This window comes from Watersipora subatra, chromosome 11 (assembly GCF_963576615.1).
Source record: "Watersipora subatra chromosome 11, tzWatSuba1.1, whole genome shotgun sequence".
NCBI lineage: Eukaryota > Metazoa > Bryozoa > Gymnolaemata > Cheilostomatida > Watersiporidae > Watersipora > Watersipora subatra.
Genome location: NC_088718.1, coordinates 28356543 through 28374149, shown reverse-complemented (window position 1 = coordinate 28374149; position 17607 = coordinate 28356543). Strand labels below are relative to the sequence as shown.

General features: G+C 33.1%; 1 protein-coding gene across 3 annotated transcripts in view; it reads right to left on the bottom strand.

Moving 5' to 3' along the window:
* Window positions 1-12133: 12133 nt before the first annotated feature.
* Window positions 12134-17607, bottom strand: part of LOC137408716 (choline transporter-like protein 2) — a 45696-nt gene continuing 40222 nt past the window's right edge. Inside the window, exons 18-21 of one of the 3 annotated variants that reach the window (XM_068095292.1) lie at window positions 17119-17222; window positions 15752-15836; window positions 15391-15517; window positions 12134-12644 (exon numbers count right to left, since the gene is read on the bottom strand). In XM_068095292.1, coding sequence (XP_067951393.1) covers window positions 15393-15517; window positions 15752-15836; window positions 17119-17222 — 314 coding nt within the window. In that variant the 3' untranslated portion in view covers window positions 12134-12644; window positions 15391-15392. Of the gene's footprint in view, window positions 12645-15390; window positions 15518-15751; window positions 15837-17118; window positions 17223-17607 lie in introns of those variants that run through there. The other 2 variants (XM_068095293.1, XR_010980120.1) reach the window with 2 other exon arrangements.

Here is a 17607-nt window from a genome sequence, read left to right as displayed (position 1 = left end):
TAACTGTGGTAAAACAATCTCACTACATTTCTCCCACTCTGTTCATTTGTAACGTGTGGCAAGTGTGAAATAGCAAATTAGCTGCTAGAGCGACTTTTCATTTTCAGACGAGATCTTCGACTGAAGATATATCATTATTAAGCGAATTTCGTGTTTAGTGGATACTGGAGCTATGCCCGTTTCTAATTGGACAGATCTGCAACCTGTAAACTGTTCTGGGTTTGCGTCAACAAACGAAACAAGTGGCAAGGTGTGCTACGAGTTTAAAATAGTTAACATTAACCTCTACTTCATCATTTCTCTAGCAGCCGGGTTGATTCTAAACGTCACAACGATATTCACTATATCTCTCGGCCATCACACAAGCTCCAAAGTAAAGATTCAACTAATCAACATGGCTGTTGCTGATTGCCTCTTTTCTATTGGATATTACATATACGGACGCAATGATATGCTTCTATTAGGAGCCACCTCTCTAACGACATGTCGACTGTTAACTTTTCTATGCCTTGCTGCAACATACGCGAGTCCACTCTGCAGCGCTGCAATCAGCATCGAAAGACTTTTTATAATATTTTTTCCATTTAAAGGGAGTCGATATAATAATAATCAAAAAGTTCTTGTTGTCGGTATGATATGGTTGTGTAGTTTCCTGTTTGCAGTCAACGATGCAGTGCAGGTCGCTTTATACAGAGATGATGGTGAAAGCTTTTGCGTATCTCCAGTTAACAGCAATGGAAATGTCGATGAATATACTGTGTACACTGCAATCAAGTCATTTAAATATCTCCTTCCAACAATTATAATAATTACGTGCTACGGCTCAATATTTATAAAAGTCCTTCAGAGGAAGAATAGCAACATTGTCCAGTTGTCATCAAATCAGGATGGTCGCTCCGACAATAAGGTAGCATCTCATCAACTTGCTCTCAGTATCTCTGGAAGTGTCATTGTAGGTGTTTTGAGGTATTCTAGTTTAGTATGATGGTATACTTTGTTTTAATGGAAGTTAATTCTCTGATTTAGTATAACTGCATTCCTTGTTTTAGTATAAGTACACTCCTTGATTTAGTATCAGTACATTCCTTGTTTTAGTAACAGTACACTCCTTGTTATAGTATCAGTACACTCCTTGTTATAGTATCGGTACACTTCTTGCTTTAGTATAAGTACACTCCTTGTTTTAGTATCGGTAAACTCCTTGTTTTAGTATCAGTACACTCCTTGTTCTAGAATCAGTACACTCCTTGCTTTAATATCAGTACACTCCTTGTTTTAGTATCGGTAAACTCCTTGTTTTAGAATCAGTACACTCCTTGTTTTAATATCAGTGCACTCCTTGTGTTAATATCAGTACATTCCTTGTTTTAGTAACAGTACACGCTTTGTGTTAGTATCAGTAAATTCCTTGATTTAATATCAGTACACTCCTTGTTATAGTATCAGTACACTCCTTGTTTTAGTATCAATACACTACTTGCTTTAGTATCAGTACATTTCTTGTTTTAGTAACAGTACACTCTTTGTTTTAGTATCAGTACACTCCTTGATTTAGTATCAGTACATTCCTTGTTTTAGTAACAGTACATTCCTTGTTTTAGTAACAGTACACTCCTTGTTTTAATATCAGTACATTCCTTGTTTTAGTAACAGTACACGCCTTGTGTTAGTATCAGTAAATTCCTTGATTTAATATCAGTACACTCCTTGTTTTAGTATCAGTACACCCTTTGCTTTAGTATCAGTACATTCCTTGTTTTAGTAACAGTACACTCCTTGTTTTAGTATCAGTACAGTACTTGATTTAGTATCAGTACACTCCTTGTTATGGTATCAGTACGTTCCTTGATTTAGTATCAGTACACTCCTTGTTATAGTATCAGTACACTCCTTGTTTTAGTATCAGTACACTCTTTGTTATAATATCAGTACACTCCTTGCTTTAGTATCAGCACACTCCTTGTTTTAATATCAGTACACTCCTTGTTTTAATATCAGTACACTCCTTGATTTAGTATCAGTACATTCCTTGTTTTAGTAACAGTACATTCCTTGTTTTAGTAACAGTACACTCCTTGTTTTAGTATCGGTAAACTCCTTGTTTTAATATCAGTACACTCCTTGATTTATATCGGTACACTCCTTGTTATAGTAACAGTACACCCCTTGTTCTAGAATCAGTACGCTCCTTGCTTTAGTATCAGTACACTCCTTGTTTTAGTATCAGTACACTCCTTGATTTAGTATCCGTACACTCCTTGTTTTAATATCGGTACACTCCTTGCTTTAGTATAAGTACACTCCTTGTTTTAGTATCGGTACACTCCTTGTTATAGTAACAGTACACCCCTTGTTCTAGAATCAGTACACTCCTTGCTTTAGTATCAGTACACTCCTTGTTTTAGTATCAGTACACTCCTTGATTTAGTATCCGTACACTCCTTGTTTTAATATCAGTACACTCCTTGCTTTAGTATAAGTACACTCCTTGTTTTAGTATCGGTAAACTCCTTGTTTTAGTATCAGTACACTCCTTGATTTAGTATCGGTACACTCCTTGTTATAGTAACAGTACACCCCTTGTTCTAGAATCAGTACACTACTTGCTTTAGTATCAGTACACTCCTTGTTTTAGTATCAGTACACTCCTTGTTATAGTATCAGTACACTCCTTGTTATGGTATCAGTACATTCCTTGATTTAGTATCAGTACACTCCTTGTGTTAGTATCAGTACAATTCTTGATTTAGTATCAGTACACTCCTTGTTATAGTATCAGTACATTCCCTGTTTTAATATCAGTACACTCTTTGCTCTAGTATCAGTACACTCCTTGTTTTAGTATCAGTACACTCCTTGATTTAGTATCAGTACACTCCTTGTTATAGTAACAGTACACTCCTTGTTCTAGAATCAGTACACTCCTTGATTTAGTATCAGTACACTCCTTGTTATAGTATCAGCACATTCCTTGTTTTAATATCAGTACACTCTTTGCTCTAGAATCAGTACACTCCTTGTTTTAGTATCAGTACACTCCTTGCTTTAGTATCAGTACATTCCTCGTTTTAATATCAGTACACTCCTTGTTTTAGTATCTGTACACTCCTAGTTTTATGATCACTACACTCCTTTTTTTATAGTCAGTACACTCCTTGTATAAACTAACATTTGGTACTAGTTAGAGTGTACTAATAGCTTTTGTAAAACCTTTTGGGTATTATTATTGAAATTAGTATTGAATTATTGAAAGCACACAGATCTTATATAAGACAAAGTTTCTTTTCCCGTTAACACTCTCCAGAGTGTTTCTGGTTTATGTAGAATGATTGACTATTGAAAAAAGAACATTAACCCACTTGGCAACTCATTTCTTTTGTCTTATATGGATGGCTAAATTTTGAACAAGAAGAAGAGACAACAGCTGATATCATAATAATTATAGAAGCACTCTCATGGTGGAAAAACTCATGGAATGTACACAATACCTCACTTTTCACGATTAGTTGCAACTGGCGCTCCGTCTGTAAAAAGTGAAAATCCATTAAATATAAACTAATAAAGTCATATCTAATAAATTCACTCTATTATTAATCATAAACGTTTCCCTCTTTTTCTCTAGTTCATTAGAAAATTTTGAGGTTGCCGGTGCTTAGGGGACACCATGAAAGGCATCACAAGCCCTTTGCAATTTTACCCTTCAATAACTACAGCAGAAAAACAGCTAACCGTGACAACTGCTATCACAATGTGGCTAGCAGAAAAAACTGACTGGGCCAGAGATTGAGAGAGATTTATGGCTTGTAGCTCTTTTCATTTTGTTTTATTTTCTTTAATTTTTAATGTCTATTTTTCACTTCGCGAAGTTCTGAAGCCACGAAGGCTGAACCCCGAAGTAGAGAAGTACTGAAGCCACGAAGGCTGAACCCCGAAGTAGAGAAGTTCTGAAGCCACGAAGGCTGAACCCCGAAGTAGAGAAGTACTGAAGCCACGAAGGCTGAACCCCGAAGTAGAGAAGTTCTAAAGCCACGAAGGCTGAACCCCGAAGTAGAGAAGGATCACTGTACCGTGTTCTTTCTAGTCAGCTGCCCTGCACTGCTTGCTAATTTGAGCAGTTTACAAATGTACCTGCACACTTGCCATTCTCATGCACTTTGAGAGATTGTCATGAGTAATCAGTATGTGGCTAATCCACCCATGAAGTGGTAAAGTGACTGAGTGATGTAGTGATAGCGTGCTTGCTTTTGAATCTGATGCTCTGGGTGAGATTCCAGTGCGAAGCAATCTTTTTTCTAACATTTAGCTTGGCTTTAGACATATGAACGGACACAGCCCTTATTATAGTAAAGAGTTTGCAATCTCAGAGTTAGTTCTCTCAGTTACTAGTAACAGCTTCACTGAATTCATTACTCAACAAATCTTGTTGCAAACCTCTGCTATTTACTACTTTCAGATTCTGTTAATGCTGTCGATTGATGCCTTTATTACTATTCTTACTTGGCCTGTCTACCCTCTCTACTTTTTGATGCCACTGATGCCGGTCAAAGCAACATTGATAATGGCCTACGTACTAGAAGGCTTGTTTGTAACGAACTTCTTCTCCACGCCTATCATCTATTTTATTTTCAACCAGTACTTCAGGGTATGTAAAATGCTAGCAGCTTTATAACACACTAGCACAATTTACAGTCCAGTTGGGATCGGCATGAGTAATCATTATTTGCATAATTATCTCACATAGTGGCAAGGGGGTTAAGTGGTGTAGTGGTAGAGTACTTGGCTGTGTATCTGGGGTCCTGTGTTCATTTCCTGTGCAAGACAATCAAAAAGATTTCCTACTGCTAATAGTGTGACTTGGGATAGACATAGTTTTTATTCTACTAAAGATGTAGCAAAAACGATTTTGTTTCAACTTCAACGTACTATTACAAAAGGCTTGCGGCAACTTTCATGTATTTTTATTAATTCTTACCGTCAGATATCAAAATAGTGTTTGCACAGAAAAAATTTGGATCATCTTGTAAGATAGTGTCCACAATGCTTTATTATATTACATCCAGCTGTTGCCTAGTTTACTTGGGTAAATTAGCTTTTGGTAGCGTTTGTCCAGTGTCCATAGTCAGCCATTGTCTGACCTAAACTAGTGTGAGGTGCTTGTGCTTTTAGGTCATCTGTAAAAAAGTTAAAAAGTTAACCAAATGTATTCCATGTTGAGTTGCAATATATTAAATGAGTATATATCTGTTATATATGTTAATAAAAAGTATAATCTCTTTACATTCTAGAAACAAAAAGATAACTCCAAAAAAATTTCTTCTGGAGCAAAATAAGTTAAGTGAGTGTTATGACAGCCAGTTAGAGTATTAAAAATATATTACAAAATCTTTTGAGCATTTGATACTATTCACAGCTTTGCAAAAGTAATTTCTAGTGAGTATTGAAGCATTCCAGTACCGAGGAGACAACTCTAAGAATGTTGCATTTATTGTTAAAAGACAAGTTAAAGTTATAAAAATTAATATAAGTTAAAAAGTTAAAAGGTACAATAATAATGCGTTGTAGATACACTTCCATTGTTTGACCGTAATATCAGTTTTCTCTCAGCTGATGGCTCTTCGTGCTATAGTTGTGCAGATATCGTAAATACTCATGCGTCGACAAACCAGAATAAGTATGTACCACTTATAGTTCAACAAAGCCCTTTTAATTTACAGTATACACCAGCACTTTCAAGATGGCAATGTTGAAATCGTCCCATTTTAACAGCAAATATTAATGGTTAAAAACTTTTTAAAACTGAGAAACTTCTTAAAACTGAGATGTTCAATTTTTGCAATAGAAGTCTTTAAAAAAGCAAAAAACAGATAATTTAACAGATTACATGAAAAAACTAAAATATGAACTACTAGTGTAAAATTACTAATCTCATCTGTATAAACTACATGACATTAATTATCTTCTATTAATAAACTTCTTGAAGGCTTTTTAAGTTACCACACATAACATTTGAACACATTTTTAGATATTTTTATGTAACGTAGGAACTGTGATGTACACACAAACTATGAACAAACAACAAACCTGAATAAATTACACTAAATTATACAAGTTCACCTGATGCAAGCTTCTTTACATAGATGGATGTAAAAGAGTTATTTCAAAGGCTGACATGCAAACCATGCACTATATCCAAAAGTACGCACCCTGAAGCCTCACAGAAGCAAATCAGAGTTCTAGATCCATCTGTTCCTGATTCTTCGTTGTAAAGATGTTAGATTATGACTTAGTGAAGACAAAGCAACACAAGGATATGAGCGGAGCTGAGAGATAAAGATTGTTTGAATATAGCAGAAACCAACTGCGATTCATCTGTCTAGTTGTTCTACCTACTTATTGTTTATGTGTTTCTACTGTGCAGCAGACTTATCTTGGCAATAGAGTTATCATGGAAATAGAGTTATTTGTGTATGAAAGAAATAGTGCATAAATTGTTCAGATTTTTGAATTTCCGTCTGAGCATTATTTTCTTAATTGTCAGAAGTCACAGTTTCAAATATACAATAGTAGAACATTTCACCTAATAAGGCTGTTTGCTTACCTACTAAATAGAGTGTAAACTTTATGCTCTGATATTTGTTGAAAATGATTTTATATGGTTATGGTGATAACCTGTCTGTCTTTGAGAAGACAATGTTTAGTTGTTCAGTTTTTTATGCAACTCACACCTAAATATAGAAGAGAGTGGCGTAAGAGAACTAGTTAGGAGGCAGAATGAAAGAATGAGAATAAAAAGAGAGATAGAGCGAGAAAGAGCAAAAAGAGAGAAAGAATTGTTTATAATAGCTTATTTATAGTAAAGTTTTTAGCCTTGTAAAGATCTCTATAAAACATGTAGTCTCTTCCACCATCATACCTCCTGTATGTCAGTCAGTCTTGGTTTTTAGCCAGTAAGCTACATTTCTTCATAGTACCTTTCAGCTTTACAAGGTCAAATGAAGACAGCAAATAAGTAAAATAATCGATTCACGTCTCTAAAACATTATTTTATGGTACTAAATTTGTTTAATTTCATTACAAGATATTTTCAAAAGCACAACTGTCAAATTTTAATTACTAAGTTTCCATACAGCAATAGCGTAGCAAAACAGCACCATATGGCACTGCAATACCATCATGGAGACCGGCGTGTTGCTCTCATTCTGTCGGGATTCATTTTTGTCATTTGACACGAGACACTCATGCAATCCTCCATCTTTGTGCCATAGAAACTGCCTTAGCGACCAATGACATCGCAGTTTTACACGTCCGTAGGTCTCTCTTTCCTGTTGCTTCATATACATAACCCTTAACATAAGGTGTCACCCAACTATTGCTCTATTATAGCTAGTGCCCTATAGAAAAATGATCTGCTTATCGGACCAGCATAGCATTTCGGCACTGGCACACCCTTATGTTGCTACACCCTCATTGTGTGAAAACTTAACATTTATTGAGCTTACCTCTTCTCACTTGAATCAAATTGCCTATATATTTATGGAAACTTTAAAAGACTGCTGCCTCTAATTTGTTATTGTACTTACAAGGTTAACGTTAAAAATAATAATTGGAAATAACAACAATACTTTGTTAACTCCTTGTTTCATAACAAAAATGTGTTCAAACAAAAAGCTCATTCATAGGCTGGCTCTTCAACCTACTAATGCAAGAAACTAGACCTTATGGCAACCTTACAAACGTAATAAAACTAAGATTATAATTTATAGTTTATAACTTTAACATAATAGTTATTTTTTAATACTAATCGTTGACATGGTTATGCCATTTAACAAATAATATTTGCGTATTTGATATAATTCAGCGTTTTATCTGAAACTAAGGCAAACATTACATATTTGCTGGTAGACTCATTCCTACATTTATATTCAGTGATATAAATATTCACTGAATATTTATATCACTGATTTTTATATCACTGAATAATTATTTATTTCATTTTTGTTCAGTGATTCGCTAGCAGCTGAACTACTCGTGTGAATCTAAGTATCACATGACTGTCACATGACCATTGCTCTGGTGAGCTGCCCAGTACTTCATGTCCTTTTTAACCTCTTTAAAAGCTGGTTTCCACTATATTGCCGTATGTTGGAGTTATCTTCTCAGCGATCATTTGTCGACTATCTTCGCAGTAAACTGATGATATCATTGAAGCAACACGGATACATTTGAAAAGCTTGCAGATGTCAAACTTTCTCAATATTTTGGCAAGCACCCATGACAGCCTGTCCAATGTGCACCACTTTGGCGATGACAAATTGCTTCATCTATATTTTATTTTGTGACAGTCACTGTTGGACTAGTATTTCATTGTTTTGCCACCCGTATTGTAAAATGAGAACTCTATGTCACCAGTGATGTCAATTCAATGACTACTTCAAATAATGGCAACACTATGTCACAAACTATTGGCCAATGTAAGCCCGAATGGATTTAGGATAGCGGGAATATGGTCATCACAGATGATCACCGAAGTATCGGCGGATTCAGGCCAACATACAATGACATAGTATGAAACAGCATTGAATGAGTACGCAGCCAGACCTTGAAACGTGTCATGAAGTTTGCACATACCAGATGGTTATTAATAACTGTAAAATATTGCATCATTATTTTTTTACTGGAATCCCGTACAGCCTTTCTGTAAGCTAGATGAATGTGTACTGAAGTGATGCTTCTAATTTTCCAGTTGTCATATTAGGTAGCATCATACAATCTATATACAGTAGACACTCCTATAACGTAAATTTCGGATAACGTAAAAAATTTATGTGAAGTTTTTGTTTCCTACTACGTAAAAAATTCCATTTAATGTAAAGTACCAAGTTGGCAAGTTCTCAAGTACGATTGGAACGTTGATTCATTTCACCGCAATTGCGAAAGATAGACTGAAGTGCGTATAGCGTTATACTTATTATACTAGCTGTGTCACCCAGCGTTGCCCGAGTATTAAAAAAGCGTTTGGACAGAAAATGGATTTGTATTTAACAAATAACAACATTTCCCATTCTAACTTTCAAAGTACATATCATGAAAGAAGTGTTTTGTGTATTTAAAATAAATCAAGAGAAAAATAAAAACAGCTGTAAAGGTTTTTAAACTGTTACAAACAACTGTAACTTTCAAACTTCATATCATGAGGAAAAGGTTTTGTGCAGGACAACTAAATTAATTGGAGTAACCTTGATCCCTGAATGTAGATAAACAACAAACAAGTTGTACCGCTTTTTGTAAAATATTTTGTTGTTCTGCTTTACTTTAGACGTATAAAATGTTTGTCATTAGTTTTACTTTGCAGAGTAGACTTTATTGTTTAGAAAAATGAGCAAACTGTTGTAAATGAACGTTGAAGATGCACGCTCCCCAAGTTATTGTAGAGCTGTTATTCTTTGAGACTTAAATATATAACATCGAAGCAATGAAGTGAAACTTGGGTAAATGATGGGACATGTTGTAATGTCCCATCATTTACACATGTTGCACTTCATTGCTCCGGAACTACTATTTTGAAAGCAGTAAATTTTATATTATCTGAAAGCCAAGAAAGTACTGCATCAATTATTTCAAAGAATTTTACAATGGGCGCAAATGTGCATGTGTAGTGGCATCAAATAGCTCTAATTGTCAAATTATTATTTATGGACATGCTCATATATACATGTAGATTACCGCAATCTATAATCACGGTCTATAAAGAAGTGAGATTGATCACAAAAAAAAGAAAATTTTTTGACGCAAACTAATAATACTGCAGTTACGGCACAGCCGACAAGTTGAAAAGTAAAAGTCAAGTTTTCTTTTTTATGCACAAAGGGGAGAGTTTGGAAAGATATTGGAATGGATTAGGCATTTTACATGTATTTTACTGCTCGTATAACATAAAGTCCTTATGACGTAAATGTTCCTGGAACGGATTATTTACGTTGTAGGAGCGCATACTGTATATATAATGCACTGTCCGTTTTGTCACTTGTGCATGTGCGCGTGTGTGTGCGCGCGTGTGTGTGCTCGCGTGTGTGTGTGTGTGCGCGCGGGTGATAAAAGATTGCATTCATCAGGACTTGTGCTCATGACATTGGCTTGATTAAAGCTTTGCAGAATAATTGTGCAGACAATTTCACTCCTCAGTTAAGACTAACTGCCTGGCTTTAGAACCACTGATTCAGGTTCAGCTTCACGAAGATTAAACTGTTAAGCTTTACAGAATTTAATGACCCAAACTGGACAAGTTTTTAATCCTGACATCAATTGATAAAAAGCTAGGTAAAGACTAAAATAGAATGTTGTAATAGCTATACTCCATGACAAGAGAAAATAGAGGAAGTCGTGGTTTGGGGTTCAATGATGAACTTACAGAACATTTTAATATATTTTACCAGAAAGCATCAGTATTTTTCTATCATTTGCGATTGTTTTTGATGTTTTAATAGCTCTGACTGCCAGGATGTTTCAAGATTAAAATTGATAAAATTAGAGTCAATGACTCAACTGTGTATGGAAATATCCACAACTTTTTTGCAAACTTATAAACGGTCTAGCATAACCAAAAGGCTGATGAACAGTCTATCAAAGCTGAAAGGCTGATGAACACTCTATCAAAACTGAAAGGCTGATGAACAGCCTACTAAAATCAAATGGCTGATGAACAGTCTATTGAAACCAAAAGGCTCATTAACAGTCTATTAAAACTAAAAGGCTAATGATCAATCAGTCTATTGAAACTATAAGGCTAATGATCAGTCTATTGAAACTAAAAGGCTAATGATCAGTCTATTGAAACTAAAAGGCTAATGATCAGTCTATTGCAACTATAAGGCTGATGATCAGTCTATTGAAACTATAAGGCTTATGATCAGTCTATTGAAACTATAAGGCTAATGATCAGTCTATTGCAACTATAAGGCTGATGAACATCGTACCAAGTAAAAGTGTGATTATGGCGTTTATAGTTGTAAGCAAAATAGAGACACTTTACTCTGCAACTTGAACGCAATAGCCGATATCAACTATCGACAGCAACGATAGCAATTAGCAACGACATTTCACACGTATTTCTCTTCTGAGTGATTGTCAATTTTAATCTTAAAACATCCTGACAGTTAGACCCCCCTCAAACATCAAAAACAATCACAAATGAATGGAAATGACAGAAAATACCCATACTATTTAATAAAATCTACAACAAATTTGTGCAAGTTTATTTTTATGGTCTGGATTTTGTGCTTTTTACAAATAGATATTCTCACCGATTCTCTAAGAACGCAGTAGAAGTAAATGTCCACTGCCCATTAGAATATTGTAATGCACTGCGGAATTACTGTGTACCACACTGATGACACAGTGTAGTTCTAACGCGCCACAAGCCTAGTTTATACTTAGGTAATCAATTTTAGCCAGCGCGACTGCTTTTTCACTTTCTAAAACATAGATGTACCTTATAGCATGTTTTATGCAAGTTACTATTTTGTATATGAGTTTCGATGGTTGCCTATTTTCTTTGGGAAGTTTACTATGTGGTCTATTCTATAGAAGTGTGCAGGTTTGTCATAATCTACAGGCTCATTACAGAGTTTTTGTCAGGTTAAACATTGGGGCGATATATGTAAGTACACAACTAAATTGTACCACAATATATTCTTCAAGGTCAATATTATCAGACAAGCTAACATGAATTAGAAATATATTTTCTTAATCTAGAATTTTGCAGACAAATTATGCAGACATCGTTTTTGATATCATCACAGACTTAAATTATTGTAAAGCTATTCTCTCGCTACCTTCGCACCTGCTATGCAGTGAAAATACAGACTGATGTAGACTTGTGATATTTGTTTCTTCTGGATGGTGGAAAGTAGCTCTTACAAGCTGGCTGTAAAGTATTTTGCATTATCGCGTAATTTTTTGAGCGTTTTCTTCTATTGGATTGCGTAATATAACTAGTTTTACTAGAAACATCCAGAAGAAAGTAGTCAAGCTTGCTTTAGTTAGTTGTACCAACTGTAAGATGGTTTCACAGAGTTGGTTTTGCTTTTCACATAAGTCATCAGCTGACTGATGAGTCATTTGAGGCAGAATTCAGTTAAAAATAGCATGTCTGTATTGATAAAAATAAACATAGTTCTGATGCATAAGTACACAAAATATTAAAACCACACTAGAGCATGAGTATTGTATGCAGCCTTAGCATACCCATGAGTCTATCAAGAAGGGTAATTATTGTAAGTTAGGGTAAGTTATTACTTACTTTCAAATTTTAAATGATTGGCTATCACAGTAAAGTGTTGACATATCAATACTGAGAGAGATCACAGAAGTAGATTTGTTAGCATTAATAGATACGCTGCTTTTGCATTACATAGAGGTACTTCCTTAATAACCACGCTGAAAACATAGATGTTTGTCTGGAATATGAGTTGGGGGCTGTGTGAGGAATATCATAGCCTCAATAAGGATCGTTGGAGAAATAGGTCACCGCAGAAATGTTTCATCTTGGTAAATAGGTTATTTAAAAATTGTTCCACTTTGGTAAATGGGTCACTTCCAAAATGTTCCTCCTTGGTAAATAGGTCATCTCAAAATTAAAAGAACATCTAAAACAAAGTAGCTAATCATTACACTTGATACTAGTAGTTCACTAGTAATTTATCACAGCTCATAGATAAATGGAAGTTGTGAAGGACACATTGTAATGTAAACTAGTTATGAAATAAACAACTAACATGCGTATATTAACATGTGCATATTAACATGCGTATATTAACATGTGTATATTAACATGTGTATATTAACATGCGTATATTAACATGTGTATATTAACGTGTGTACATTACCATGCATATATTAACATGCGTCGGTTAACAGGCCTATATTAATAGACATTCATTAACATGTATATGTTACCATCCATAAATTAACAGGCGCATATTAACATGCATATATTAGCATGTGTATATCAACATGTATATATTAACATGTATATATTAACATGCGTATATTAAGATGCGTATATTTACATGCATATATTTACATGTATATATTAACATGCGTATATTAACATGTGTATATTAACATGTGTATATTAACATGTATATATTAATATGTATATATTAATATGTATATATATTAATATGCGTATATTAACATCTGTATGTTATTAAAGAAACTGTGACATGACCAGTATAAAGAATTTAATAACTTTTTCATAAACGGGTCATGTCAAAATCAAGTATAGTATGCCCTCGGGTTACGATGGCCCTGTTATACAATTTTCTCGCCTTATAATGTGGAACACGATGATTTTTCGCCATACAACATATTTTTTGCCATACAATATCAACAAAAATCTTTCGTCGAAATTCAAATATGGGAGTCGGTGCGCTAAATATGTCGTAAAAACGAAGATGCCGATATGCTATTCACTAAAATCTCTCCTACAGCACATAAAAAAATACAAAGCTCGCTCTCTCTCAGTTCAGCATTATCCATTATAAGTTATCTATTATAAGTTATCTATTATAAGTTATCTATTATAAGTTATCTATTATAAGTTATCTATTATAAGTTATCTATTATAAGTTATCTATTATAAGTTATCCATTATAAGTTATCTATTATAAGTTATCTATTATAAGTTATCTATTATAAGTTATCTATTATAAGTTATCCATTATAAGTTATCTATTATAAGTTATCTATTATAAGTTATCTATTATAAGTTATCTATTATAAGTTATCTATTATAAGTTATCTATTATAAGTTATCTATTATAAGTTATCTATTATAAGTTATCTATTATAAGTTATCTATTATAAGTTATCTATTATAAGTTATCTATTATAAGTTATCTATTATAAGTTATCTATTATAAGTTATCTATTATAAGTTATCTATTATAAGTTATCTATTATAAGTTATCTATTATAAGTTATCTATTATAAGTTATCTATTATAAGTTATCTATTATAAGTTATCTATTATAAGTTATCTATTATAAGTTATCTATTATAAGTTATCTATTATAAGTTATCTATTATAAGTTATCTATTATAAGTTATCTATTATAAGTTATCTATTATAAGTTATCTATTATAAGTTATCTATTATAAGTTATCTATTATAAGTTATCTATTATAAGTTATCTATTATAAGTTATCTATTATAAGTTATCTATTATAAGTTATCTATTATAAGTTATCTATTATAAGTTATCTATTATAAGTTATCTATTATAAGTTATCTATTATAAGTTATCTATTATAAGTTATCTATTATAAGTTATCTATTATAAGTTATCTATTATAAGTTATCTATTATAAGTTATCTATTATAAGTTAGAGTGAAAACGAAAGCAGAAACCAATTGATGATAAAATTTTAGCCGATGACAATGTTGAAATTTAGTTTAATAAAATATATACTAAAATTTCATTCGTTTAAGTTAAATTCAATGTTTATGTTATATGTCTGTCTCAAAGATAAGAACGATTTATGGTACGTACTGCACATAGCACATTGTAATGTTTCATTTTATTGCAGATCATAACCACTACATACACTAAAGTTGTAGGTAGCTATAGTCACTGAGGTTAACATATTATTTTGTTACTAATTTTTAATATGAACAGTACAACGTACGTATATAGAATTTTGATAACTTTTACCAGGGAGTATTTGCATTAGATAATTACTATGGGTTTCTATACCACTTTATATGACATTTTCGTCTTACGACATCAACACTGAAATGAATTAAAATCGTATGGCAAGGGTTCACTATATAGATTTGTTTCCACTTGTTTGCTTTTTGTGTGATGTAATGTTGAAACGTGTATGGTCTATACATATTCAGCTGTATGTTCATATGGACATACACATATCCAATAGCCTGAGCCTACAGACATATGCATATACTCGTTTGACAACAACCAGAGATAAAATATTTTTAAAGATTAATCTAAATCTAGGCCGATTAGCTTTTTATAGCTGATTCATTATCCATTTAACTGTATTTGCATATATTTCAGCACAAAATTCCTGTTCTGTAATTTCTATGTACCTGGACACACAACTCCTGTAGCACAACTCCTATATGCTCAGGCACACAACTCCTACACTGTCATTTCAATATACATGCGCGCACAAGCATTATTTTCATGTACTTCAATGCACAACTACAAGAGTTTTATTGTTGCATGTAGGGCACAAATAAACCTGCAGTGTTATTTACATTTGCTTGGGCACATAACTCCCGTGTCATTTGCTCATATAATCAAACTTAAGATTTATAAGTTAGAACCTGTTAGTAGTCATAAGCCATCAACTAATTGAACAGCGTACCTTTAGCCTTTCTTATCCATTTCAATTTCCTTTGGCTTTGCATTCTTCTTGCCGACGAGGTCTTTGAGCTCCTTGTTCATGTAGTAGGGCTTTTCAACTGAACCATCATTTCTCTCTAAATCCTCCACTACAAAATATGACTAAGGGTTTTATTGACCAATGGCATTTCTAACCACTTTATGGCAGCTAAACTAATATGGAATCGGAAATATTTCATAAAGGTTGACTTTTACAACAAAATCGAGGATCAAACTGCTAGTTGATAAGTCTTCATACTCATATTAATACTTCCATATCAGTCCCAAGTAACATACAGTAGATAAAACTTATGACAGAGCTAGAACTGAGGCTATGAACTCACGGAAGCAAAGGAAGAGAGTATCAACAGCCATTCCATAAACTGAGAAGAAGACTGATGCAACGATGTAGCTTCCTACTCCAATTACCTGAGCAAATATGTACATAGAGTTATTCAGATGTGACAAACATTTACATAGAGTTATTCAGATGTAACAAACATTTACATACAGTTATTCTGATGTAACAAACATTTGGGTGGAGTTATTCCAATGTGACAAACATTTACATAGGTATTTTGATGAAAAAATCATTTGCATAAAAATATTTTGATGTAACAAACACATGCATAGAGTTATTCAGATGTGACAAACATTAATATGAATTTATTCTCATGTAACAAGCATTTGCACGGAGTCATTCAGATGTAACAATCATTTACATAAAGTTATTCTGGTATAACAAACATTTACGTTATTATTTTGATGAAAAAAACATTTGTGTGGAGTCATTCTGATGCAACAAACATTTGCATTGAAGTATTCTGCGTAACAATCATTTACATAAAGTTCTTCTGATATAACAAACATTTACATAGAGTTACTCTGATGAAAAAGATATTTGCACAAAGTTATTTAAATTGATTTTCTTTCAAAACGTTATATTTTCATAGCCTTTCCTTTTACATATGACCGCGCTTCATGTGTAACCAGTTCTTAGGAAATTTCAGGATTTTGTTGTTCATTTGTTTTCTTACATACAATTGGAAACATTTTCTAAGCTCTCAGCGTTAAAAAATCTTTGGAGCAATTGATCCCTTGAACATTACATTGTTATGAAGCACTGATATTTCTGTTTTAAATAACAGCTATTAGCATCGCAGTTACTTATTAATAACAAGAATAAAGTTTCAAGTTGCATAAATAATGACACAAAATGCTAAAATTTACATATAAATAGAGTTTAAACATTATTTAAGAAAGAAGAGCTAATGCTCATATGTTCATCAGTGAATTTTAGAAAACAGGCTATGAAAATACTACTGATAGACTGACAGGTACTTGTGGTATCTCAATTTTTATACATAGACTTAGAGATAGGAATGTGTAGACATATACATAAAGATATACATAAACATAACTATAATGCACCATTACGTAACTAGTGATAGCCAAATTAAAAGTAACTTTATGAATAAATGGCTCTAAAGTTGATGCTATAAGATAAATTAAAAGTATAATGATTACATAGAATTATATTCATAGCCTAATCAGTTCTACTGGTAACTCTACGACCAATGGAACAGCTAGCTGCATTATTGGTAACTCGATGAGCAATGGAACAGGTAGCTGCATTATTGGTAACTCTATGAGCAATGGAACAGGCAGCTGCATTATTCAAAGCCTCTGTTCCTCACCTCAAGCTACTTACAATAATAGGTATGAAGTAGAAATTGAGGTCACTGGGGCTAACATCTTCAATGAACGTTGGCCTGTTTGGGATAGTGGGAGAGAAGAAGTAAAATGACAGGCCGACTGGAAATATACAATGGTGAGAGATCATTGCAGAGTGTGATAGAAGACATCGATGATGATCAAAAGGTGGAAAAACCTGACATTGACATCATAATATGATATGTAGTTATGAATCTACAATAATATCAATTTTTTACCAAAAAGGCAGGAAATTTCAATTTCAATATAGAACCGTTTATTAACAAAATCAAACTGCGCATTTTTTGCAATTTTTTATATTTATTCTTTATAAAATGTTCAGAAGTTTTAAAATAAAGATATTGTATGCTATTAAATCATGTTTTGTATACAATATTGGGAGCTGTACATTTGAAACAAATCATGTCAAGTTTGAAAAAAAATGAGATAAAAGCAAACTAGTTTGAACATTTTAATCAAATTATAA